The 25,083-nt window shown below is 50.4% G+C and overlaps 2 protein-coding genes across 4 annotated transcripts in view; one reads left to right on the top strand and one right to left on the bottom strand.

Annotated features, from left to right (window-relative positions):
* The first annotated feature begins 6,744 nt into the window (after positions 1-6,744).
* On the top strand, positions 6,745-15,177 carry NTSR2 (neurotensin receptor 2). The gene is made up of 4 exons (XM_045979605.1): positions 6,745-7,368; positions 11,738-11,987; positions 13,576-13,666; positions 14,658-15,177. Exons 1-4 carry the CDS (start codon positions 6,745-6,747, stop codon positions 14,824-14,826), a joined length of 1,134 nt encoding a protein of 377 aa, XP_045835561.1. The 3' UTR covers positions 14,827-15,177.
* A 4,463-nt stretch (positions 15,178-19,640) lies between these two features.
* The window catches only part of GREB1 (growth regulating estrogen receptor binding 1), a 135,637-nt gene continuing 130,194 nt past the window's right edge, over positions 19,641-25,083 (bottom strand). For all 3 annotated transcript variants that reach the window (XM_045978641.1, XM_045978642.1, XM_045978643.1), the window contains exons 30-33: positions 24,346-24,481; positions 23,204-23,404; positions 22,614-22,752; positions 19,641-21,454 (exon numbers count right to left, since the gene is read on the bottom strand). In XM_045978641.1, coding sequence (XP_045834597.1) covers positions 21,291-21,454; positions 22,614-22,752; positions 23,204-23,404; positions 24,346-24,481 — 640 coding nt within the window. In that variant the 3' untranslated portion in view covers positions 19,641-21,290. The remainder of the gene's footprint in view (positions 21,455-22,613; positions 22,753-23,203; positions 23,405-24,345; positions 24,482-25,083) is intronic.

The raw sequence follows: 25,083 nt of genomic DNA, 5'->3' as shown, positions 1-25,083 counted from the left end.
CTCCAGAGAGGACCCTGACCCAGACAGAGCCCACCTGGGCTGGCGGGGAGAGTGAGGTTTAGAACACAAGACAGGTGTGTCCCATCTAATGCAAGGGGTGAAAGCGCCCCTCCCTTTATGGGTTCTGGGGGCAGCGGCTTCCCTGGGGGCTGCCCCTGGGGAGTTGCAGGGCGGGATTCAATCCCAGGCTTCCTGCATCCGGGTCCCCATGGTCCTGGCCGCCCTGCTGCCCCTGGCCCCTGCTCACCCGAAGAAGCACAGAGAGTGCTGCCGAGGGACCAAAGTGCACAGCCTCAGAGCCAGGATCCCCCCGCCCCACAGCGACCCCCCCCCCCCCCAGTCTGAACGCCCTGAGCGTCTGTCGTTACCTATAGGCAGAAAACACTTTGAGACACTTCTACTGAGCTGGGCCACTACCACTCTTACTATTTTTAATTCGTGCTGTCAAGATATTTTAAGAACCTCATGACCAACCAAGGATAAGATTGTGAGTAATTGTACCTGGTCATGTTTAGCATTCAGCCAGAAATCTGCGGAGGGACAGGACTGCACAGACAGGAGCTACTCTGAACACGGCAGGTCCGTGTCACAGCGTCGGTTAGGAGGACGCAGCCCTGCGGACACTCCCGGAGGAAGAAGCCAGGGCGGGGTCCTGGGAGCGCCCAGGCCAGGCGGGCTCACGCCCTGGCTGCTGGCCGTGCTGCTCCAAGGCCGGAGTTCCGGCTGACGTGTGTCTTGCTGCAAACTCAGGCTGTTGAGAGCCAGCACTGGTCTGGCCAGTTCACCTAGAAGCGGGGACGTGAGCGCGGACAGGGCATCCCGCATAGACCTCACAGCCTGAGTCACACAGACCTGGGCTCTGGCTCTCACCCTCCCCTCAGCAGCAGTCGTGTCTCAAGGCAATTCCCTCAGCCCCTAAGGGCCTTTGTGTCCTTATCTGGGAAACAGGGACCAAAATAGAGCCTCTCCTCCTTGGGTTGTTGTGGGGACACTTGAGGCCCTGTGCAGAGAGTGTCTGACACAATGCCTACCTGGGGTGGGTTAGACTCTCAAAAAGAAACAGCAACTATCAATCCCCACAATAGCTTTGACGTAGGCATTCACAGCTCCATTTTACAGATGAAGAAACCGAGCCTGTGTTTCTTGGGGACGCCTGTCAGCGGCTGCCTCTCCAGCATACCCTGCCCTACAGCTCCTGACTCTCCGTCAGGGTGGCAAGGGGCTGTGGCCAGGAGCAGCTGGATTTCCCCTGAGACACCTCCCCAGCCGTGTGCCCCCAGCTGTGAAGAATCCCCTGGCTGCCGGGCCAGAGTCGGTGAGGCACCTGCTGACCCCCCAAGAACACTGGATCTTCCCATTCCCGTTTCCCTTAGCTCATGCTCTGACCTCTTCCTGGAACACCTTCCCCTCCTCTCCTCCTTTTCTTCTCTCTTTTTTTTTAAAAGGTTTCTTTCTTTCTTTCTTTATTTGACAGACAGAGATCACAAGCAGGCAGAGAGGCAGGCAGAGAGAGAGAGAGAGGAGGAAACAGGCTCCCAGCTGAGCAGAGAGCCCAATGTGAGTCTTGATCCCAGGACCCTGGGATCATGACCTGAGCCAAAGGCAGAGGCTTTAACCCACTGAGCCACCCAGGCGCCCCGCTCTCCTCCTTTTCAAATTTGTCTGCTTTCTGGACCCATGTCAGCCCTCCTTCCTCCATGGAGCCTTCCCAGATCTGTCCACCCCATCATGAGTCTCCATCCCTTGGCGTTTAAGGGATAGGATGAGGTCGAAACGACGTTTCTGAGCCCCTTCCATGGGCCTGGAGTTTGCTCACACATGCCTTCTCTAATCTTCAAGCTTTGCTCTTTCCCAGAAGAGGAGACAAGCTCAGGGAGGATCCCATGGCCAGGAGGAAGTGGAGAAAGTCCCCTCATCCAACATGCAGAGTGTGACAGGGAGGGGACTTACCTGTGAGTCTGCGTCACATCACCCCAGCCACAGTGGGGACCCCTCTGGACAGAACTTTCTCCTCTTGGCTCTTCTTCGCCTCCACATTGGCAAGGATAAAGCCTGGGAAAAAAGTCACATCAGGTGGGTTTTTTTTTTTTCATTAATAAACTTAATTTTCCTAGAGTAGTTTAGATTGATCTGCAAATGTGATCTGAAAGCACAGAGTTCTCATACACTGTGTTCCCATACAGACACAGCTTCCGCACTACCATCGTCCCGGCACCCGATCAGTACCATCTTACAGCTGGTGAACCTACACTCACATCACTGTCACCCCAAGTCCACTGTGGACCTGAGGATTCATTACTGGTGTGGTATGGTCTGTGGTTTCTACCTTTTCAGTATCTCACAGAGTGTTTCACTGCCCGAAAAATCCTCTGGGCACCCCCTGTTCATCCCTCCTGCTCTCCGTGTCTTTCCCTGGTCTGCTGGCGCATTTCTTTCTAGCGCTCACTGCTATTCCGTCGTCTGGAAGGACCACAGCCTGTTCATCCGTTCATCTGTGGAAGAATATCTGAGTTGCTTCCAAGTTTGGGCAGTGCTGACTACAGCTGCTACAAACCTCGGTATGCACATAAGGTTCATGTGTGGGCATAAGTTTCCACCTCCTTCGGGTAAAGACCAAGGAGCACAATTTCTGGATGATATGGTAAGAGTATGTTCAGCTTTGTAAGAAACCGCCAAACTGTCTTCCAAAGTGCCTGCACCATTCTGCATCCCCCAGGGGTGCGCGAACGTCCCTGCTGCTCCCAGCCTTGCCAGCATCGGGCACTGTCAGGGTTCCAGACTTTCGCCATCCTAACAGAGGTGTAGTGGTACCTCGTGGTGGTTGTAATTTGCATCTCCCTGATTCCCTATGACGTGGAGCATCTTTTCATATGTTTGCTTGTGTGTCTTCTTCGCTGAGGTGTCTGCAAAGGTCTTTGGCCCATTTTTTAACTGAGTTGTTGGTGTTCTTATAGTTGAGCTGGAAGGGTTCTGTGCGTATTTTAGATAAGAGTCCTTTATTATATACATACACTAGATCCATCAAGGTCCCAGTAGGAAACAGACAGGACACTTGAGCTGAGTCCTTATGGAAGCCCAGACCTGAGGAAGACCGCCAGGGGGCAGTGACAAGACCAGCACCAGCCAGGGGAGGGGCCAAGGCCAGCCTGGGCTGGGGAAGGGAGAAGGGGTAGGGGCCTGAGCCCAGGTGTAGATTGCAGAGGATCAGCCCCCAAAAGCGTCCACATCCTAATCCCCAGGACCTGTGTCTGTGTCGCATCCTGGAGGTCACATTACATGGCAAAGAGAAATTAAGGTTGCTGGTTGGCTGGGCTTAAAATGGGGAGGATTATCTCCAAACGATCACCTGAGTAGTCGCCCCAGACTGTCCTCTAGCTTTGCCACTGCAGAGCTTGGGACACACCGGTCACCGCTGCCTGTCACCGCAATCTCTGTCCTTGCTGTGTATATCAGGTGGGCCTGATATAATCACAGGGGCTTTACAAGAAGGGGAGGCAGGAGACAGGCAGAAACAGCAGCATAGGAGCGATCTGGCATGACCTTGCTGACTTGGAGAAGGAGGAGACCACGAGTCAATGACGCTGGCAGCCTGCAGCAGCCGGAAGGCAAGGACACAGGTTCTCTGCTAGGGCTTCCAGAAGGAGCACACCCTACCCTGCCAACACCTTGATGGTAGCCCCGCCGGACCTGTACTTCTGATCTGCTGAACTGCGAGACACTTGCTTTGCATCGTCTGAAGCCACCTGACAGCAGACATGGAAGGCGAGCACACGAAGCAGCTGGAGGAGACCCCTGCAGGGGTGTCGGTGGAGGGTGCAGAGGGTGGGGGCCAGGCCATGGCAATGCAGTGCGGGGGAGGGGAGAGTGAAAAGAACAATACTTTCAACTCTCTCCTCCCACTTTCCCATTGTCACCATGTGCGGAACCCAAGAGGAAGCCAGAGAACTCAGGGCAGAGCTGAGAAGAATGAAAAACAGATATGGAAATGCATAATGAAAGAGGTGTGGGTGTGTGTGTGTGTGTGTGTGTGTGCCTGCCTAGCTCTCTCTCTCTCATGCCTACACACTCTGTGGTTCCTGTTTCTCCAAGTCAGAAAATCCCACCATGACTCAATCCTGGAGTGAGGGAAACAGGCATTAACTCTTCTTTTTTAAGGTTCAAGTAGCAAATAATCTCTCCAGGTCATCAGTCGGCACCAGGATCCAAAGCTGCCGAGGGACAGGAGGCTATGTTAGCACAGCAAAGTACTACAAACTAGGGGGCTCCACCAAGAGAAATTCAGTTGCTCACAGTTCTGGAGGCTGGAAGTGATGAAGGGCCAACTGATTTGGCTCTTGCTGAGAACTCTCTCCCTGGCGAGCATCTCACCGTGTCCTCAGATGGCGGAGAGAGAGGGAGCTCTCTGGTACCTCCACTTACAAGGGCGCTAATCCTGTTGGGAGCAGGGCACCACCCTTCTGACCTCAATTAACCCTAAATACTTCCTTACTCCTAATACAGTCACACTCTGGCGTAGCCTTCAGCATATGAATTGGGGGAAGGGAGACACAAAGCAGCCACAGCAGAAGCCCTTTTGATTGTATCTTGCTTATAACAGGCAAGAAGTTTGGGAATCTGGGCACAAAAAGCAAGCAAAGGGTCTTGGCCTCAGAGACCCCAGGTTCTGGCCAGGAAGCCTCGTTAATTCTTCACATGATTGACCTGACAGCCCAAAACATCATCTCTCCATATCTGACGTCCCTGGGCTCAGAAGGGCTGACCTTCTACATACATGGTGGGTCCCTCTAGCACTGACTGGTTCTGAGTTACTGGCTGCATAATTCGAGGTGGAATCATTTCGCCTGGCCTGGGGCTCAACGGGAGAGCCAAGATTTTGATTCTAACATTGACATGGAGGATATCAGGGATCAGAGTCTTCCAAGACAGAGCAAAACCAGTCTTAACACAAACGATGTTTTGTTTCTATTCCGAGGCGACGTTAGGTTCATATGGGGATGGAAGAAGCAAGCTCTAGGCCCCGAGCGTCCACACATGGATACACTCTCCGAGGAGAGAGAGTTTCAGGTTAGAAGGACCGCAATGAGATTTACAGACAGAGGGCATGTCGGTCACTCTGCTGTGGTCCCCTGGGTGAAGAGCGAAATTGCGAGCACTCTGACATGGCCACAGGGGGAACCGACGGGGGGGAGTCAATGGGGCTGATTCCTCTCACTGCCACATTAACTGCGGTTTGCAGGCTGCCTCTGACCTGACTGGAGAGGCTCATCCATCAAAGACACCGAGGAAACTCTTCTCTTTCTACATGACAGAGGACGCTTACCTAGAGCAGTCCTAAAACGGCGCAATACCTCGTTCACCTCCTGGATAGCCTCACCAGTGCCGCAGGTGAAAAACCAAGAACCGCTTCCTCTGTCTTTGAGCTTCTCTAACACGTAGGAGTTAAGGTTGGACTCCCGTAGGGACATCCCGGGGACCCCAGTCCTGAAGACTCCGGTCTGCTCAGTGCTCTAACACACAGGAGTGAGAGGCTGATGGCTCGCCGGAGACATACAGCTAGTGAATGGCAGTGCGGAGACTCCTAGACACCTCTCCTGACCCCAAGCCCACTGTCCTCTCCACTGTTCCATCCTAGACCTTGGGAGACGGAGTACTTGGAGAAGTTCTCCAAAGGGAAGCAGGAATTCGCCTTTTTCCAGATCCTACAGGACTTACTGAGCTGCACGAAACCCAGTGAAGAGTTAAAAATTTATTAATATGCGTCTTTTGCTTCAAAGAAAATTTGTCTAAAACTCATGAATGGAATCCTTGTTGTGGACTGAATCATGTCCCCCCAACATCCACTTGTTGCCTCCTTAGTCCACAATGTGACTGTAAGATTATCTATCCGGATGGAAGGTTAAACCGTCAGTGGAGCATGGCGACTTTGCCAAAGGAAAAAAAAAATCAGGAGACCTGGGTTTGGCTCTAGTAAGTACCAGGGGTTCTAAGTACAAGATAATTAAGGGCCTTTTAACTCTAAAGTTCTGGCATTTACAAGGGTTAAGGAGAGAGACCAATGAAAGATTTTAAAGCATGTTAACACACTTCACTTCCTCACCCTGCTTCATGGGAACAACACCCTAAAAGCCCGGGAAAGCCTGATACCCTAAGGACGCATCTATCGGTGACCAGGGAATCCCTGGAGCATGCTCATGGGGTGCTCAAACAGCCCTTCAGCAACAAGAGTACCAGCTGCAAAGCGTCCAAGTTCGGGCAAGTCCTTGGGCAGCTGTCTCTGGGACTCCCGGCACACAGCAGCACAGCAGAACCCAGTCAGGAGCATGGGACCCGCGGGATGCCCCTTTAGGCTGAAGGTTTGGAGCTTTCTCAGATTGGCTCATTTAATCTTCACGGAGATTCTGCAGTGTAGATAATATTTTCCTAAATGCAGAAATGGATTGAGAAGTTTAAAAACTTGCCCAGGTTCACACAGCTGGCAAGTCAGGCCCAACCCCTCTGTATCGCCTTCCACACCGCACCCAGTGCTCCCGTGGGTTGAACTGAACCGAGAAATGTAAACGCAGCGGAGGGGCTTACACTCTCCGTCCTCTCCCGCCCAGGAGTTTGCTCAGGGGCACCCTCCCGGGGGGCGGGTCCTCCCATTCTGGAGGTTCCGGGAGAGGAGGAGGCGCTCGCTCTCCTCCCTGGGCAGCTCGCCCAGTCGGCGCCCAGTGAGAGGGAGGGAGCGCCGGCCGCGGGAGCGGGATGGAGAGCAGCAGCCCGCGGCCCCCGGGGCCCTTCTCGGGTCCCGCGCTGAGCCTGGAGGCCCGGCTGGGCGTGGACACGCGCCTCTGGGCCAAGGTGCTGTTCACCTCGCTCTACGCGCTCATCTTCGCCCTGGGCACGGCGGGCAATGCGCTGTCCGTGCACGTGGTGCTGAAGGGGCGCGCCGGGCCCCCGGGGCGCCTGCGCTACCACGTGCTCAGCCTGGCGCTCTCCGGGCTGCTGCTGCTGCTGGTCAGCGTGCCCATGGAGCTCTACAACTTCGTGTGGTTCCACTACCCCTGGGTGTTCGGCGACCTGGGCTGCCGCGCCTACTACTTCGTGCGCGAGCTGTGCGCCTACACCACCGTGCTGAGCGTAGCCGGCCTGAGCGCCGAGCGCTGCCTGGCTGTGTGCCAGCCCCTGCGCGCCCGCCGCCTGCTGTCCCCGCGTCGGACCCGCCGCCTGCTGTCGCTCATCTGGGCCGTCTCGCTCGGGCTCGCCCTGCCCATGGCAATCATCATGGGGCAGAAGTACGAGCTGGAGACGGCTGGCGGGGAGCCGGAGCCCGCCTCGCGCGTGTGCACCGTTCTGGTGAGCCGCGCCACGCTCCAGGTTTTCATTCAGGTAAGGGGGAGGGAGGCTAAAGGGCCTGTGTTTTCACTTCCAATATTCGCGACCGCCCCTCACCCCGGAAATTTGGGTCTCACGGCCCCATTTTACGAAGGACTGGGATGAGGCTTGGCAAGGATGAGGTACTAAGAGAAGTTCAGATTTGAATTCAAAACTAACTCTGAAAGTCTGCGTTCTTCCCAGTGTTACAGAAGTAGTGACCAAACATCACTGGGCAAAAGAATTGTGGGGGAGGGGGGACTGTAAAAATATAGATTTCATAACCCATTCCAGCTTTCTATTTTTTATCATCAAAACTAACAATCTTTATTCAGCCTCACTGCAGAATATCCAGCTTAATGGGATTTTGTGGAGATACAAAAGAGAGGCCTGAATATTCAATATTATGAAGGATTTCAGAAGAAATACATGTATTAATTGTAGCCTTAACAAGAATTTGGAAAATTTTAAGTTAAACCTGATTAGAAAACCTTCCACTTGGCTTCAGAAGTTGCTGACTATGGTCACTATGGGGAATTACTCAGAAGCGACAAGGTAGAATCCCTAATTTTTAAAAATCCACTTCGTATATCAGACACGTTCGTGGGTTGTCAAATTCTTTACCCAAATCTGGACATGATGATAAAAAAGACAAGAACAAAAGCAAACACACACCAGCCAGCAGAACAGTAGTGACACTAATGAAACTCGTCATGCAGGGGCCCAGACAGCAGTCAGAAGGAGGGACCCACTGAAAGTGGGAGTGCTCCTCCTAGCACACCAGGTCAACTAGGCATGACCCGAGACCTCCTGGGTCCAGTCCGCACGGTGTTCCCCCACGCCAGCCCAAGCACACCACATATTCAGAGCACCCATCGGCCTCCCAGCAGCCTCTACGCACATTCTGAGCTGCCGCAGAATGATCTAGCTGAACAGTCGGAGCCCCACAGCTCCTGCCTAAGGTCTGACTGGGCAGCTCCCTTCTGCGCCCTGGTGTGGCCGTGGCAATGAACCAGCAACCACGCGCTCAAAAGGCTTGGGAACCAAGGTCCACCAGTCTTCACAGACTAAGGTGGTAGCTTCCAGGCTGCACCTATTTTGGAGTCGGGCTTAGGGCGGGGAGAGAGCCCAGCAAGGTCTGGGCTGTGAATATGCAGCTTGCATAGTTTACTCTGTGTGCTGCAAACTGACTAACGCAATAGAAACTGAAACGCACCAGGGGCAAGTTTTTGACATGCGTAGCGAATTCCTTCACAGTAACAGTATTCTTCAACAAACGTTGAAGAATATTTATATTCTTATATAATAATAATATTTATATTTATAAAATATTTTTATTTGAAGAGTATTTATATTCTTATTAATATCTATAAAATATTTTTATTTGAAGACTCTTTATATTCTTATACAATATTTATATTTATAAAATATTTTTCTAAATATTTATATTTATAAATAAATTTTTAAAATATTTAACCTATGTTAACACAACAAGGTAACCAAACTCAAATTAGGATTATTTTGGTGCACCTCCTTTTTCAGTGCCCTATCGCTCGCAGTCCTTATCTATGTGTTTTTGACCACACACACACAAAAAAATTGCTCATAGTTTTTGAAAGTACAAAAAACTGTGTAGTATTTCAAAGCTCCGAAAGATTAATTACTAACTGATGAATATATTTTTTACCTTCAGTTTCTGTCTTGACTGGTATTAAAGTTACAATTTGATAATAAGTATGTTGCTGCTGATAAAATCCCTGCTTGGTTTTGCAACAAACTAAAATGACTGTCACTCAGTGTTTTATTTTTCTCTTGGTTGCTGCTGATTTGTGAGCATGAGTGGTAACTCCTTAAAAAGCTACAGCATTGGGGGAGCCTGGGTGGCTCAGTGGGTTAAAGCCTCTGCCTTCAGCTCAGGTCATGATCCCAGGGTCCTGGGATCAAGCCCCACATCGGGTTCTCTGCTCAGCGGGGAGCCTGCTTCCTCCTCTCTCTCTGCCTGCCTCTCTGCCTGCTTGTGATCTCTGTCTGTCAAATAAATAAATAAAATCTTAAAAAAAAAAGGTACAGCACCGAACCCAGATATTTTCTACTGATTTTAAAGCGCTATTAAACGCTTTAAAGAGTTATTAAAATGTTTAAGTGTCTGCCTTCAGCTCAGGTCATGGTCCTGGAGTCCTGGTATTGAGCCCCACATCGGGCTTCCTGCTCAGCGGAGAACCTGCTTCTCCTTCCCTCTCCCCTTGTTCCTTCTCTCTCACTCACTCACTCTCTCAAATAAATAAAATCCTTTTTTAAAAAACAGAAAAAAAGTAAAAAGAACATAATGTTCAGTTTAGGGGCACCTGGCTGGCTCAGTCGATTAAGGGTTGGACTCTCCATTTCAGCTCAGGTCGTGATCCTGGGGTTCTGGGATCAAGCCTGTGGGACCCTATACTCAGCACAAAAATCTGAGTGAGGATTTTTTCTTTCCCACTCCCCCTCTGTCCCTATCAAAATAAATAGATCTTTTAAAAAAATAATAAAATCTTAAAGTGTTCAGTTTAAAACAAAAATGTTCACACAGAACCAATAAGGAAAAACCCTAACAACACATACACTTTGAATTTTTTTAAGGTTTTGTTCTTTTATTTATTTGAGAGAGAGAGGGAGAGAGCACGAGCACAGGGACGAGCAGAGGGGGAAGAATCTTAGGCAGACTCTGCTCTCTGTGCAGAGCCTGACATGGGACCCGATCCCACGACCCCAAGATCATGACCTGAGCTGAAACTGAGAATCAGACCTTCAACCAACTGAACCATCCAGGTGCCCCATAAACCTTGAATTTTAAAAATTAAAAACATTAAAAAAACAAGGTATTATATAATAAGCTTGTTTTCCATAAGTCAAAAAACATCAACTAATAACTATGTTACAAGGCTTGTAACATAAACAGCTGTTTCCCTTACGGCCCCTTCACACTTTGGTTTATATTCTCTTGTCAAGGGGCAGCTTCTGTCCCCCTTAGCTCTAGCTGCTCTTTGCCTACATACTTCTAAAGAATACGCCTGCTTGGCTCTCTGCTCAGCAGGGAGCCTGCTTCCTCCTCTCTCTCTGCCTGCCTCTCTGCCTACTTGTGATCACTATCAAATAAATAAATAAATAAATCTTAAAAAAAAAAAAAAAGAACACACCTGCTTGACTTTGCAGTTTTTTCATTTTATGCAGTGTCTTCTCACTGGAGAGAAAGAGCATCCTGCTGTCTCACACGGCCACCCTCCCCTCCTCGTCCCACATCCACACACGCTTCTCACCGCTCCTCCGGGGCCATTACAGCAGGGTATAATAGGCTTCGTCTTACGCTCAGTACTTACGTACTGCAGCTATGATAAGCGTTCTTCACAGATGAAACGTCACATATTTCCATTATAGTTCCTTTCCCACGTTACGTTTGCTCCCTTGCCACCAACAATGGTCTTTTTTCAATTGGCTTAGTTTCCTGTGATCTATTTCTCGTGCATGTTTTACTCCTCTACTGGAAGTATAAATACTATCTCAGGACGTCCAGACCCATTCGGGCAACTGTCAGTCGCATCCTCCCGTCGCCCCTGGAGCCCCCGCTCCTGCTGCAATCTAGCTGGACGTGCAGCCACATCTGCCGTACTGCTCTTCTGCAACGGACCCTATTTTTGGATCCTGGGTATCTCTTCATCACTTTACAACCTTATTTTGATGGAACACATGCTCTCGTAACCTCCTGTGACCTGAGAAAAGGTCCACAGAAGAAAAAAAAAAAAGTGCAATTCTGCATGTCTGAAAATGTTCCAGATTATGGCCAGGCACAGAATTCCTCACAAGCTGTAAAGCATCACTCCACTGTTTTCCAGCTCCCACCGCTGCCTTAAAGAAGTCCAACGCCATTCTGGTTCCCACCTTTGTATGCGCTCTGTCTTATCCCTCTGGAAGTTTTCAAGGTCTTCTTTACTCACAGCGTGTTCAAAGTTCCAAGAACATGCCATAATGTGGACTTATTTTCATTCTTGGGCCCTCAGGCAGCCTTTCAATCTGGAAGCGTATGTCCCTCACTCTTAGGAAAACTTTCTTCAATGTGGTTTATTTTAAAAAATGATTTCCTCCCCTTTGTTTTCTCTATTTGCTTTCTGGAACCCACTGTTACTTAGACCATGAGTGTCCTCCTAATCCCAAATGTTCTTGCTGTCCCTCCTATTTTTATTGTACTTTCCCATCTTTCTGAGAAGCTTCTCAACCTTATCTTGTAGCCCTGCTGTCGTCCCCCCACCCCACTCCTGCTGCTGCAGATTCCTGGGCCCTGGGCACAGCCTGATGACCAGAGCATCACAGAGCCTTGGGTCCACCACCATAAGCCATGGAATTACCTTTACAGGTGAATGTGCTGGTATCCTTCGTGCTCCCCTTGGCATTAACTGCCTTCCTGAATGGGGTCACTGTGAGCCACCTGGTGGCCCTCTGCTCCCAGGTGCCATCCACTTCTGCCCCAGCCAGCCCCACCCCCAGCCACATGGAGCTAACGAGTGAGGAGAGGACGACGCTCCCGCCAGGGGGCCGGGCCAGCCTGGTGCGACACAAGGACTCCGGCCGTCTCCGCCGTCTCCAGCACAGCGTCCAAGTTCTCAGTTAAGTACTCGATAACACTGTCCTGAGTGGAGGAGCTGGGGCTCCAGGGATGCCTCCCCTAACCCCTGGCCAAGTGACCTTGAGCAAGTTGCTACCTCTCTCCAGGCCTCACTTTTTCGCTATGCCTTAGGGGAATTGCATGATCACCAACAGGCTTCCATAATGTTTGGTGGTGGTATGACGACAGGCTAGAATGCGAATTCTGTACCTGAAACCCCCATCTGCTCCAAGGAGTAGCGCATAAAGACAAGCAGATTCCCAGTTGGTTTTCAGGGAGTCCAGCCTATGGGTGAATATAAGCAGCAGCTATATTTAGGGACAGTCTGGGAGTGGAAAACTCAGGCCAGCTGGATCCCCGGCCTAGTTCCCCACCAACTCCTTGCTTTCCTTGATGCAACATTGATTGTTGGTTGGTTTTTCTAAGTCTCTAGGTCAACTTGGCCTCTAGGGGAGACATTAAGAGGCACAGGAAAACAGGTCTTTCCCAACATCTGCAGTAATGCAGGTGCTCGCTAAGGTCTGGGAAGACTGAATGAGATCAGGGTCTGCTCTCATCAATGCCCCCAGTGTTGTCCATAGGACAGCAACGCAAAAACTAAGTGTCATGCGATGTGACAAGAAGAGAGGCAGCCCATGATGTGCCTGGACTTTCTTCCATAGACAACGGACAGCACAGAGACTCAATGTCCAAGAATGCATGGAGATTTGCTTGGGAGATAGCTTTTACGCTGCAGACTCTGGAGTGTAGGCTATGCTTCTCCAGCTTCTGTGTGTGTGAGAACAGTGTGGAGCGTTGTAAAACACAGGCTGCTGGGCCCCAATCCAGAGATTCTGATTCCGTAGCTCTGGGTGGGCCCGAGACTCTGCATTTCTACCAAGATCCCAGTTGATGTCGATGTCCTGGTCCAGAAGACACACAGGACAACAAAATGGATTTACCAGTCATGGCAGGTGTAGAGGAGGGGATGGAAGGGGTAGGAGGTTAGGGACAAAGGGGTGAATTGGGAGACTGACGCTCTCACACTCCGGTGGAAGGGAGATATGAGCCCCTTGGGTGGGACAGTAGAGGTGAGGAGGGAGGAATGGAGAGATGCAAGGAAAGAGCCTTTTAATAGATTGGATCTGGGGGTAGTGGAATTATCGACAGACAATCTGGCTTATGGGTGGAGCACTAGACGGATGGAGGAGTACCAGTCAATCAGCAAACAGAACAGAAGAGGCTTATGACATTTAAGTTCAGTTGTCTCTGCAGCTAGACAATCAGGTGGGAATATTTAGTCCTGGTTTGAGAGTATATTCTGGAGGTCAGGAGGAGGTTATAGAGGTTGTAGAAGTTTCTAGAAGCATGTCAAGTGTACAGGTGGGGGTTAAAGTGGGTATTCACCCAGACATCAGGGTACCATCAGGTTTGGCTACAGACCCAGATAAGAATGTGTCAGATAGCCTCAAAGTTCCCTCCCAACCCCTGGATTCCGGGAACAAGTTCCAGTGAAGTGCTGTGGTCAGCTCGGCGTCTTCCTCCCTGGAGATGGCGTAACTGGGAACATTTGCTCTCTGTCGCTCTGTCCCTCCCCACCTGTTCTGCAGGAGCCATTGTGGGTGTGTATGTCGTCTGCTGGATGCCGTACCACGTCCGCAGGCTCATGTACTGCTACATTTCCGATGACAGGTGGACTGGGTAGGTGCAGCTGAGGGACCCAAGCGTGTAGGGAAGGGCCACTGGGCTGGGCCGGGACTTTCTATGCTCTCCACAGGGATTCCCAGTTGCTGGGTCTTTTGGAAGTCTGGCCTCCATTCTAGCTGGTCCTGCCCAGTCTGTGTCCTCAAACCCTCTGAGCTGGGGGTGCGGAACAGGGCGTTTTCTAGCAACTTCAGTGAACTGATAAGGTCATGTGAGTGAGAGGTCTTAATGGTGGTCAAGGCTATGGGCATCCTGACCACAGGATGGAGCGGCCCACAGGTGGGGGGCGTAGGGGGAGGGCCTTGCTATTGCAAAGAGAGGGCAGGAAGCCTCAGAGCCTCACTGAGTCCATGAGCTAAAGGGCCCCTTAGACAGAGACAGACCATGTATGCCTTTTGGGTCCCAACTGGAAAACAGGAGAGAATCTACTGCCTTCCTCTGAGCTATCACTATGCCCCTGATCCTAAGTGGAGGACAAACATCCAGGAAAAGAGAGATCCATGTAGCCTCCAAGGAAATGGCTGTGCCAGCAGAAGCCTCATCCTCAAGAGCCCCTACCTCCCCTTACACGCAGACGCACATGCAAAGCCCTTCCCACGGCGAAGAATCCTGGTGACGAGGAGCGCGGCTTCTCAGAAAGGCGTTCACTTCTTAGGGAAGCCACATCTCCTGGACCTCACCCGACAGCAGGAGGCCCTCAGCATCTCAGTGTGCTCAGCAACGGCCCCTGGGAGTCAGCACGTGCCCTTTTCACTGTGCAGGGGGCCGGGAACTACATGGGGAACAGGGACTCGGAGGCCCGGTGGAGCGCACCTGCGAAGGGCAGCGGTTGACGGACCGTTTATCAAATTCCGCCACGCCTCCTCGTAGCAGAAAATAGGCCTTCCTCACCTGCCCTTCGGATGAGAGACGCCTTCTCCAGAAGAAAGGGGTGGGCGCGGTGAGGAGGTGCAGGTCCTCTAACACACCCTCCCGGTTTCTCTCCCAGGGCACTCTACAATTTCTATCACTACTTCTACCTGGTGACGAACACGCTTTTCTACGTTAGTTCAGCGGTGACCCCTGTCCTGTACAACGTCGTGTCCTCCTCCTTCAGAAAACTCTTCCTGAAAGCCCTCGGGTCCCTGTGTCGAGAGCACCACCGCATGGAGCCATGACCCCTCGGAGAGCCCCGGGGACCCCGTGAATGGACCCAGCTCTGGGCTCCGGGGATCCCCCAGACACGCCCACCCAGACGAAGCAGAAGACTGAATGAAGCAAACAGTGACGGCTCGGTCACCTAGCATTCTGACGAGCGATGTTCTCACAAGTAACACGGGCTCTGTAGTCAGACGCACTCACCTGGACCCCTGGCCCCCCCACTTACCAGCTGTGCGTCTGCAGGCGAGTCGCTTCCACGCTGAGCCTTGGTCTTCCCATCTGTGTGATGGAGTTGAACAGTACCCAGCTCTTAGAGTTGTTCGAAGATTAAAGTGCTTAGCATGGTGCCTAGTGCATAATAAATAATCAACGTTGGCTGGCATATGTTTGTCATTGTTGTGTTATTATTGCTGTTTGTGGCTCTCCTGGAAGTCCTCCACATTTTCCTATAGCTATGTGCTCATCAGTCTGGGCTCAGATGTCCTAAGAATTTCCACCAATAACAAAGGATGGTGTCTCAGAAGCTTACCGTATCGTCACATCACATGAGCTGTAGTAACCTTTTCCAGTCTGCCCAGTAGGACTCCATGAGCTGTGGGAGGCCCGGGGGCCACCCACTCCCCTCCCCTGCCCTCTGGCTGGAGTGATTGCCTGACACCAGACATGCAGGGCCACCAGGGGCAGGGGGCGGGGGTGGGCAGAGGCCAGTTGTGTGACCGACCCAGAAGTGGCAGGGTGTCAAACTACTATTTATTTTGGAGCTCCTAGAAATTCGCTCATGACCACTGCCATCTTCTACATAGGGAAAACAAAAGCAAAGAGAAGTTAGGGAAGGTCCTTCTCCCACTGCTTAGCAACTCAGGGACCAAAGCTCAGGCTCGGGAGCGAGCAGCAAGGCCCACCAGTGCCTCCTGCATCTTCCCAAGAGTCTCATGGCCAAAGAGCAACAGAAAAGAAAGGCTCACCATGAAGGAACTGAGTGAATCACGATCACCCACTCAGCCCACCCAAATCCCACTTATCAGGCCACCATTAAATAATAATAAATCTTATTCAGCAACAAAAACATTGTGGTTGTGCTACTCAAAAAGAACATGATACAAAATTACACGATGATATGTAGAAATCATCCAGGTCTAGAATGAAGCCCTTAGTGAACATGATGGGTTTGCTAAGGAGGCATGAGTGACCCAAGGACTGGGGTGGTTTCTGTTTCCTTCATGTCAGGATCTGAGACTAATGACGCCTGGCCTGCAGCAGACAGACGTCTGGTGAAGGGTGGGGAAACCTGGTTTATTTTCTTCTGATCTGTTGGTATAGTATTGTTTGTATGACATCTAAGTAACAAATTTCAAATAGAAATTAAGTTCCCCTTGTCATCCCATGGGCAGCACCAGCAGTGGTCACAGAGCCCGGAGCGTGGGGCGGATCCTCCCTCTGTCACTCATCAGCTGTGTGACTTAAGTTTCTTCACCTCTTTGGGCCTCATGTCACATCTGTGAAATAGACGTTGTAACGATTATCCCCTGGGCTTCAAGAATTAAATGGCATCATAAATATGAAAAAAGCACAAAAAGAGCTCGGTTAGTAGTGGCTGTCAATAATATAAAGGAGGACATTGGTTACCAAATGCAAATTATCTTCCAAATTCTCTAAACCTCTTAAGGTCTATTTGTGTGGTTGGCTGGACCACTGGCCTCTTTGGCTAAGATCAAAAGACCCCAAAATTGTTCCTTTCATCAGCCTTAGTCCTACAGCCATGACTTCATCCAGGGCCAGAATTTTAGGAAGCTTCCACCAAACCTTGAAAGATGAAGGATGCGTTGTCCACTGTATGAGTTTCCTGGGGCTGCCTTAAGAAAGCACCGCAGAGTATGCGGCTTAAAACAGCAGAAATCTATTTTCACACAATTTTTAAAGCTACAAGTTCAAAATCAAGGTGTCAGCAGGGCCATGCTCCCTAAAGGCTAAAGAAAGCATCTACTTTTTCTCTTCCAGCTTCTGGTGGTTCCCAGCAATCCTTGGCTTGTAGGTTCATCGTTCTGATCTCTGTCTTGATGGCCACATGGCAGCCTTCCTCTGCTACTCACTCTCTTCTCAAGACAGCAGCCATACTGGATTAGGAGCCCACTATTCCAGTATGACTTCATCTCAACTAATTACATGAGCAACAACCTTATTTCCAAATAAGATCACATTCTTAAGTATCCGGGGTTAGGACCTGGATATATTTTTGGGGATGTGATTCAACCCAAAACAGCAACCAAACCCACCCTTCTTAATAGGGTGGATTGCCACCCTTGGGAAAGATCCTTTTATAGAGCAGGAACCCGAGTTAAGTAGCCAGAGATCCCAAGAGAGAGAAATTAGTGCTCATCAGAGTTAAAGAAAGAAAGGCAAAGGGAAACTGGGACAGTATATTCAGTGAATGACAAATGTAGTCATGGATTCTTGTTTCTTCTCTAGACATGAAGGGCTTGAAAACTCTGACTGGCTTTCCAACTGTTTTGTTAATTAAAATGCTAATTCCTTCTGAGCTGGGAAGTCTGCCTAAGCAAGTAGAATAAAAAAGAAATGAAAGCCGTCGACATTGGACGTGCCCTTGGTTCCTAGTCTTCACTGAAAGAGCTGTCTGCAGACTCTGAAGCCAGATCTGGGAAGTATAATGCAAATCCTGTTATTAAAAGGGTTTCTGGACATTAATGCTGGGATTGCCTAGACTCAGGATGATATATAATGTAATATATTTGCTATATGCTGGCATCCAGCATTATCTCCCACAGACATCCCAACACATCTCTCCCAGTGAAAGAATTTTGGATCTGTACTTTAATCGTATAGAGAGCCTTTGGAGGCAATAGTGCCTTTCTAATATGTGACATTTGGTGGAAGTCAATTACTCAAGACAGAAAGCAGCCGAGATATTAGTGGAACTATGCTTACACCTGTAACATGAATCTAGATTTGTTCTGTCTCTTGATAGATGTGTGATCTTAGACAAGTCATTCAAACTCGCTGAGCCACAGCTTTTCATCTGTAAGATGGTCCCAATGGCATCTACTTCAGAGTATTATTGAGTTGATAAAATAATAGGCAATCAGTCACCCAGTTAAATGCCTGGCACCTATTAGGTGCTCAAAAATGTTTGCTACTGACTGTTGCTCATTTCATAGCTAACACATTCTCCAGGGGGGCCAAGTGACCTGGCAAAGGAATCAAGACATGAAACCAAGTCTCTGAGTTTCAAGTTCCGTGCTCTCTCTGCTGCCACATCTGCTGGGAGAACCCTGACATCCATGTGAACATTGTTCATACAGCCCAGTTTCTCTTCCTTTACTGCAAGAATTCTCAAATTGCTGTAAGTATTCGTGAAAAAAGAGTCACCATCTGTGTATTTATTACTCTTCTCTTGTTTGAGAGTGATTGCTATTTCTGGTCTTGCAGAAGTAGATTTCCATACCTTCCAATTCTCTGGAATAGTTTTAATTTCATTATGGCAAAATACACCTAAAATTTACCGTAAGTGTAATTTAGCACATCCACAATGTAATACAACTGTTGCCTCTGTCTAGTTATAGAACATTTCCTGGAATTTCTATTCCACAAGAACTCTCTCCTCTTTGGAGGTTAATGACTTTAAATCAAACGTGTTGCTGTGTCAGTTGATTCTTATTTCTATTGGTCTTCTGCCTGTATTTCTGGAGAGATGTACTAGTCTCCAATCATGGTCATGCAACTGTCCTCCCATCATTACCCTATTCTTTTCCTCTTCTGGCTTTCTAGACTTCACGGTAGTGCTGGCATATCTACAAAGTTTTGTGACAATTATCATCCCCTGGATTTAACTTTGAAAAGTATCTCTTCATCCATTAATTTTCTAAAATTTTGATGCCCAGTCTGTTAGCTTTCTTAACCAGGACTGAGAGCCTCAATCTGCAACTAGGTGAATTTAATCCATTTATGTTTATTGTGATGAGGGATATATTCGAATGTGTTTCTTCCATTTTTTCATTTACCAAGCTGCTTCTCTCTCCCTTCCTCAGCTTTTTCTTCCCTTATACCACATACACTGTTTTTTTTGTTCATTTGTTTTGTTTTGTGGTTTTTGTGTGTGTGTTGCTTTCCCTTTACTGTTTAGATGTTGGATACCCCAAGATTATTGTTGTTTTAACATATATTTAAATGTTCCTTTTCTGCTAACATGTTAATCACTCCTGCCCCATTAAATCCAGAATTTTAGTTCAATTTCACTCCTTGTCAGTTCCTCCATCACAAGCCACTCCTACCCCCAACTCTCAGGTTGGAAGCACCTAAGACAGAAAAGAGTCCATCAATGGGCACAAGCACTACTGTTTGCTGGACCCCCGTGCCCTCCTCCTCGAAGCTCCACAGTTTGCTCCACACTCTGCCTTAACAATGGCCACCTGCTTAGCCCAGGCTGGTGGCATCTCTAAGTGTTGCAGAAGAGCCAGAAGGAACTGGATAGCCCAGCTGCTCACACTATCATCACCCTGACAACTGCTCCAGGCCCCCTTTCCAGCTTCCTTAGCCACTCTGAAGCACACAGCACAGTGACCCAACTGTCTGTGCAGGTTTCTCTGCATGGTCTGAGCTGTGCTTTACTTCATTCCTGTTCTGTACACCTAAATTTGTCTGCTTTCCTCTTTCAGGGATCCCTCCACATGTTAGTATATGTTTGTTTTTATGGATTTATCATTTCCTTTCCAAAAGTGTCTTTTCTGAGATTTTAAGCAGGGAGCCTCTGGAGATCCCTGACCACACTATATCCTCTCAAAATAATGCAATTAATACTCATCAAAGAAACCATAAGTGCACTCTATGTTTTATTTATAAGGCTGGAACAAAGAGGAATGTTTGGGTCTTTTTTCAAGTTTAAATTAACTAATAAAATGGGAAGAATGGCATAGAAGCTGCTATTTACAAAAAAACAAATATAACTAAAGAAGGTAAGGTTTTATTCCAAGATAGGAATAATGGCATATATAAAGTGATCGTTTTATAAACATTGAACGAATCTTTTATACTCATGGGCTCTTTTTTTCTTTGGGTGGGGGAAGATTAACTCTTTGGCATCATCTTTTAAAATAATTTCTTCTTGGACTGTTATCCATCAGAGTGCTTGTAAGAGTCTGACACGGATGTGTTGGAACACATTCTGATGGCTCTTTTCTGAGTATCTTTAAATTCTTCCTTGAGTTAGAGACACTCTGAAAGCACCATGGTGCCAGGGCAAGACAGACTCTGGTCCGGGATGCAGAAGTCTACTTGCCCATCCCCCTGCTCCTCTCCTGCACTGTGATCTCAGAGAGGTATAGACTCTCTGTATCTGAACCTTCTCATCTTCCAAGTGGAGGATAATTGTCCCCATGTGGGCTGCTGGAAGGACTAAGCAGGACCCGAACTGTAAGAGCACATGGTCCAATGCCTGACCTGTGGGTGGCGCTCTCACACGTTGGCTTGATATACATCCCATCAGAGGGACGGGGAGCATCACGGAACATTCCTGCTGTCTTCTCTGCTCTGTCCCCTTCCACTCTGATTGGGGCCAAGCACTCATAAGGGAAAACAAGCTATTTAAGGAAGCAAAAACTCAGCTTCAATAAATTAGTCAAAAGTTTAGTTCTTACCAACTCTTTTCTATGTCACTTTGGGTGTGTTTGTTTTTTCAAAGCAAGCAATTTGGTCCTCTTTCCTTTGTAAGGCAAAGTCTGTCTCTTCAGGCCAACCTCAGCAACCCTAATTTTCTTTCTGAAACGCTTTTTTGTTGTAAGGAAAGCGTCTTTTCACTTTTGCCCTTTCTAAGAGGTAGGGTACTGACCCTCTACTATTTTATTTTAATCGAATCTTATGTGCTCTGACGTCAAGCCACTTGCTTTACTTTACTAGCGTCGATGCCTTTGGGCTAGCTTCTAGAAGAGCGAACTTGTAGGCAATTACATAACTTTGGGGAAATGATGTTAGTTTCTTCCTGTTTCCAGCCTTTGTCCTTAAAATGTTCTTCTGGAATACTGCTTTGTAGTAGGTGATAAGGAAACCCACAGAGCCCAAATCCTATCCTTCGCCCAAGATACTGGCACCTCTACGAGAAAATCCCAGAGCGATCCTCTAGCACTAAGGGAAAAGTCAAGTTTGTCCATGGAAGCACATGGATGACACGACAGCAGACGACAGTTCGTTCTTCACGAAACAGGTTTCAGCAGAGCCCAGGGCCACGTGGCCTGGCCCGGAAACCCGGAGGCAGGGGTGCGCCGTCCTGCTTGCCGCCAACTCCTCCTCGTTGCTCTCGCTAAGACTCCGTGCGCCTCTGGGCCCGGGGTCCCCAACACACAGCACAAGGGGGCGGCACACCAATCTTGGGGCCACTCCCGGTCAAGCCCCCAGGGATCTCGGATTCCCTTCAGCCTCGCGCGCGTGAGGTTCTGAAGGCTCCAGTCCTGCAGAAAACCTGCCTCCGCCGCCCTCAAATGTGCCGCCCTGTGAGAAAGAAGAGCGGCCGGTCTTCCTTGGCGTTGGCAGTCTGGAATTCATCCCGCAGCCGGAACTGCCACTCGTCTTCCAGCTCGAGGCGGACCACTGTCTGTCGCAGGGAGTTCCGGTCCTGACAGATGACGCACAGGGTGGCACCTGTATGCACGGGCAATGGCAGAGGCGTTGAGGAAAACAGGTGAGTTTATCCAAAGGCAAAGGCAAGCGACTGCCTGCGTTTACTTGCAGTAAGGAAACGGGATGCTATTTGGGAGGGAAGGACCAGACCTCCAGGTGGCCCCCTGCGACTTTTGGAATGCTGCATTATCTTAGCAGCATGCACGGTGCGACGGTTAGCTGGTGGGGCTGGCAGGTGAGACAACAGGGAGGGCAGAAGAAAGGTCCAGAAAGAAGTGGGGGGAAGAAAGGGAGGAGAACCGGAAGCAGACGCACGCGTCTGGTCGCAAACCAAGCGTTCCCAGCTCCAGCTCTGGGTGAACTGCCCTGTGCTAGGCCACCTCTCAGTGGGGCCTTACCTTCTCATCCCACACGAGCTCCCTGCACCCGGCGCCCAACACAGCACTCCCCTCCCCGTCCAGCTTGGTAATTCTCCCTCCTCTCCACTCCTCGCCTTGTCCAAAGTCCATCACTCTGGTTTGCTGTTGGTCCGCCTCCCTCCTACCCACATGTCCTGTCCTCCTGTTACACAAAATGTTTCCCAAAGGCAGACGGTGTTAGAAACCTCTTACGATTCCCAAGCCTTATAGAGCATTGGTGCTCGGGAAATGCCTGCTCCAGAAGGTCAAAGTGAAGACACCAATGTTACGTGAAGATCGGTGAGGGACCCCAGCTGGCTGGAACCCAGTTTTTTATGCTACGGGATGAATGTCTGTCACTCTCAGCCACTCTAGACGACAACAGCTACAGAAGGAGGAAGGTCAGAATAAAAGGCAAAAAGCAGGCAGTACCCCCAGGATGAGGAGGAAGAGCTCAGGCACCAGGAGGAGGGAACGGAGGGAACCCCGTGCTGATGTTAAGAACTTGGGCTGAAAAGGAGCACGAAGTCGAAACTGTCCCTTTGCCTAAGAGAAAGGGGTGTGTCTTGACTCTACAGACAGGCACAAGGGAGCAAGAGCCGCCCTGGGATTGCATCAGCCTCCTTGGACGTTCCCGAATAGCTGGGGCAGTCCTCTTTCCTCTCTGAGCCCCAGCGTGCCCAGTGCCAATAAGGACAAGGACCGGAAGTCACCTCCTCGGATGCACGGGGTAAGGAAAGGCATTCACATCCAGATCCAGAGGGAAACGCATGAGCAGTTACCTTTCAGAAACTGAAACTTCTTCAAAAAGCTGGCTCCCACAAAAGAGTCACAGAGGTACAGCAGGAGCCCACTGAATGCGAAGTCAGAGCAGCTGATGTTCCGAGAGTGGGGCCTGGAGCTCACATAGCACACAGAAATCTGAAAAAGAAGAAATCCAAGAGAAACCGTCATTTTCCCCGAAATCCTCAACCGCATGATGGGCTAGGGCTTTCCCTCTAACAAACACTAAGGGCTTGGTCAAGCTCAAGGCTGGGGCCGGGCGGGGGGGGGGAGGGGGGGCTTGGATAGGGACCATATTTAGTGTCATTTCCAAATCTAAATCCTAAAAATCAATTCCAGGAAGTTTCTCCTGATTCATCTACTCATTAATTCATCGGAGGGTCAGAAGCGATTTGGCCTCAGAGTCGGCTTTCATCCCTAACTTAGGGCATCGGGGCAGAGCGTTCAAGCTCTCTCAGCGGCACAGGGAGGCAAACACCCGAGGCAAAGGGGCCGAGGAGCCGGTCAAAGTCCGAGTCCTGACAGCGGCTCATCTGTTTTAGGAATTCCGCTGGCTCGCGGGCTCAGCGGGACCCCCTCTGAAAGTCACCTGAGATCCCAGGTTAAGGTAGCAGTCGACCAAGAGCACGGGGTGGTTGTGGTTCTTCAGGGAGAGCGGGAAGAAGCGGTGACTGTGGTGCTGTAGAAACTTCTCCAGCAGGAGCTGCGCGGGGGCCGCGAGGAAGGTGTGTTTGCTGTCCGGGGCGCAGATGTACTGGGCGGGCACGATGGCCACGGGGTTGTCGGACACCTGCACGGGGAGGCGAGGTGTCAGCTGCTCCCAGCCACTCCCCCCAGCCAGGCTTCTGCCGGGAGTGGCCCCGGCCCAAAAGACTCTGTCCCATGGCAGGGCTGGCCGTGGAGAACCCAACCTTCAACCATAAAATTCTCTGTTAAGAAAAACTGGGCTTTTCCCCAAGTGAGACGTGTGAAATTAGCGAATGAGATCGGGAAGAAGTGTGACATTGAGCATTCCATCAGGAAACTGGCCGTCTGGTCTAGAAAAATCAAGAGAACCTGTGGACCTTAGGGGCTCTCCCCCCCAAATCCAAGAATGTGACTCTCCAGGAAGGGTCAGCCTCCCCCTGCCCCCAGATCTGTCCACCTCCCACCTACCCCCATGGCCCTTCCCGCTGGCCCCTGGCCATCCTCCCTCACCATCTCTTACTCCAGAGCCAACACGCTTCCCAAGCTGTAGCCAGAGAGACTGTTGATCTAAATAAAGCTCATCAGTTCCTCCACTGGACACCCGTCAGTGGCTTCCCATTACTCCTCGGGAGAGTCCGGAACGTTCCCATGGCTCTTAAGGTTCCGCCTGCTCCCTCCAGCCCATCTCTGCCTCTCTCCCTGCGCGTTACACTTCTTCCCGACTCACCTCCTCCCTCCCACCTGCTCAGCTCCTCCACCCAGATCCTTCCCCAAACCCGGATATGAAGACATTTCTCACCCCTCAGGTCTCCGCTTTAATGTCACTTTCTCAGGGACACTCACACAGACTCCCACTCCCGCCCTTCGCACGGTTAGGTCTCTGTGACACGCATCACTCTAGTGGTTCTTGTCGCAAGGACGCTTTGCTACCTTGGCCGGGCTGCAAGGCTGCACACTCCCGGGCCCGCCCCGCAGACCGGGCTCCGCCCGCTCCCAGTCTGCAGCCCACACAGCCCCGGCGGCGGACTCGGCGGGCGCCCTCACCTTGGACGTGATGTGGAAGGACCTGTGCCCGCCCACCGCGATCTGCTTCTTCATCACGCTAAAGCGGTTGAACCGGCAGAGCAGGAGGCCGGCGCTGTGCACGCGCAGGTTGAAGTCCACGTCATCACACAGGAACCTGCGCGGAAGTAGAGGGCAGAACGTAGGACCCATTTGGCCCCGCCCCACCCCCCGGCACACCCCCACCAGCCATGTGGAGGGGGCGCCCCTGCTCCGGCGGCGGGGGAGGCTCCTTCCCACCTTACAGAGACATGTGAATCAGGCAAAACAAACAAGGAGGGCAGGCCCAGCTGTGGGGTGTCTGCGCCAGGCAGGCAGAGTGTACCCAAGGTGAACACCACAGAAACACTCCCCGGGGCGAACCCATCCCCAGGTGCTCCGTGAGGGACCCTGCAAACACCTTTTCATCTACTGGTTAGAGAGAAAACAGCGAAAACTGCCCAGAAGAAAAACAGGAGCCGCTTTCTACAGCTGTGAAAACAAGGTTCAGAGATGCAAGCCTGCGCCTACAACGCAAAGACATTAAGTGGCAGAACCCAGGTTCCCAAGAGGGCAGCCTGGTTTCCAGATCGAAGCTCCTATGAGGGTTATCTTGGCTGTGCGCCCACTGCCCGGCCTACACAGAGGCCTGGTAAGCACTGGCCAGTGGGTTATTCTTGAGTTGTGGCTAGAACAGGAGAGAGTATCACATGGAGGTTACTTTTTAGCTTTAAAGCAATG

This window comes from Meles meles, chromosome 15 (assembly GCF_922984935.1).
Source record: "Meles meles chromosome 15, mMelMel3.1 paternal haplotype, whole genome shotgun sequence".
Taxonomy (NCBI): Eukaryota; Metazoa; Chordata; class Mammalia; order Carnivora; family Mustelidae; genus Meles; species Meles meles.
The sequence above is the reverse complement of the archived record's forward strand: the minus strand, read 5'-3'. Positions and strand labels throughout refer to the sequence as shown.

Bases quoted from the DNA above. Each gene is read 5' to 3' on its own strand.
- NTSR2 (XM_045979605.1), top strand. From the start codon at position 6,745: ATGGAGAGCAGCAGCCCGCGGCCCCCGGGGCCCTTCTCGGGTCCCGCG. The intron at 7,369-11,737 runs GTAAGGGGGAGG...TTACCTTTACAG, and splicing joins CGCTCCAGGTTTTCATTCAG to GTGAATGTGCTGGTATCCTT. The intron at 11,988-13,575 runs GTTAAGTACTCG...CCTGTTCTGCAG, and splicing joins GCACAGCGTCCAAGTTCTCA to GAGCCATTGTGGGTGTGTAT.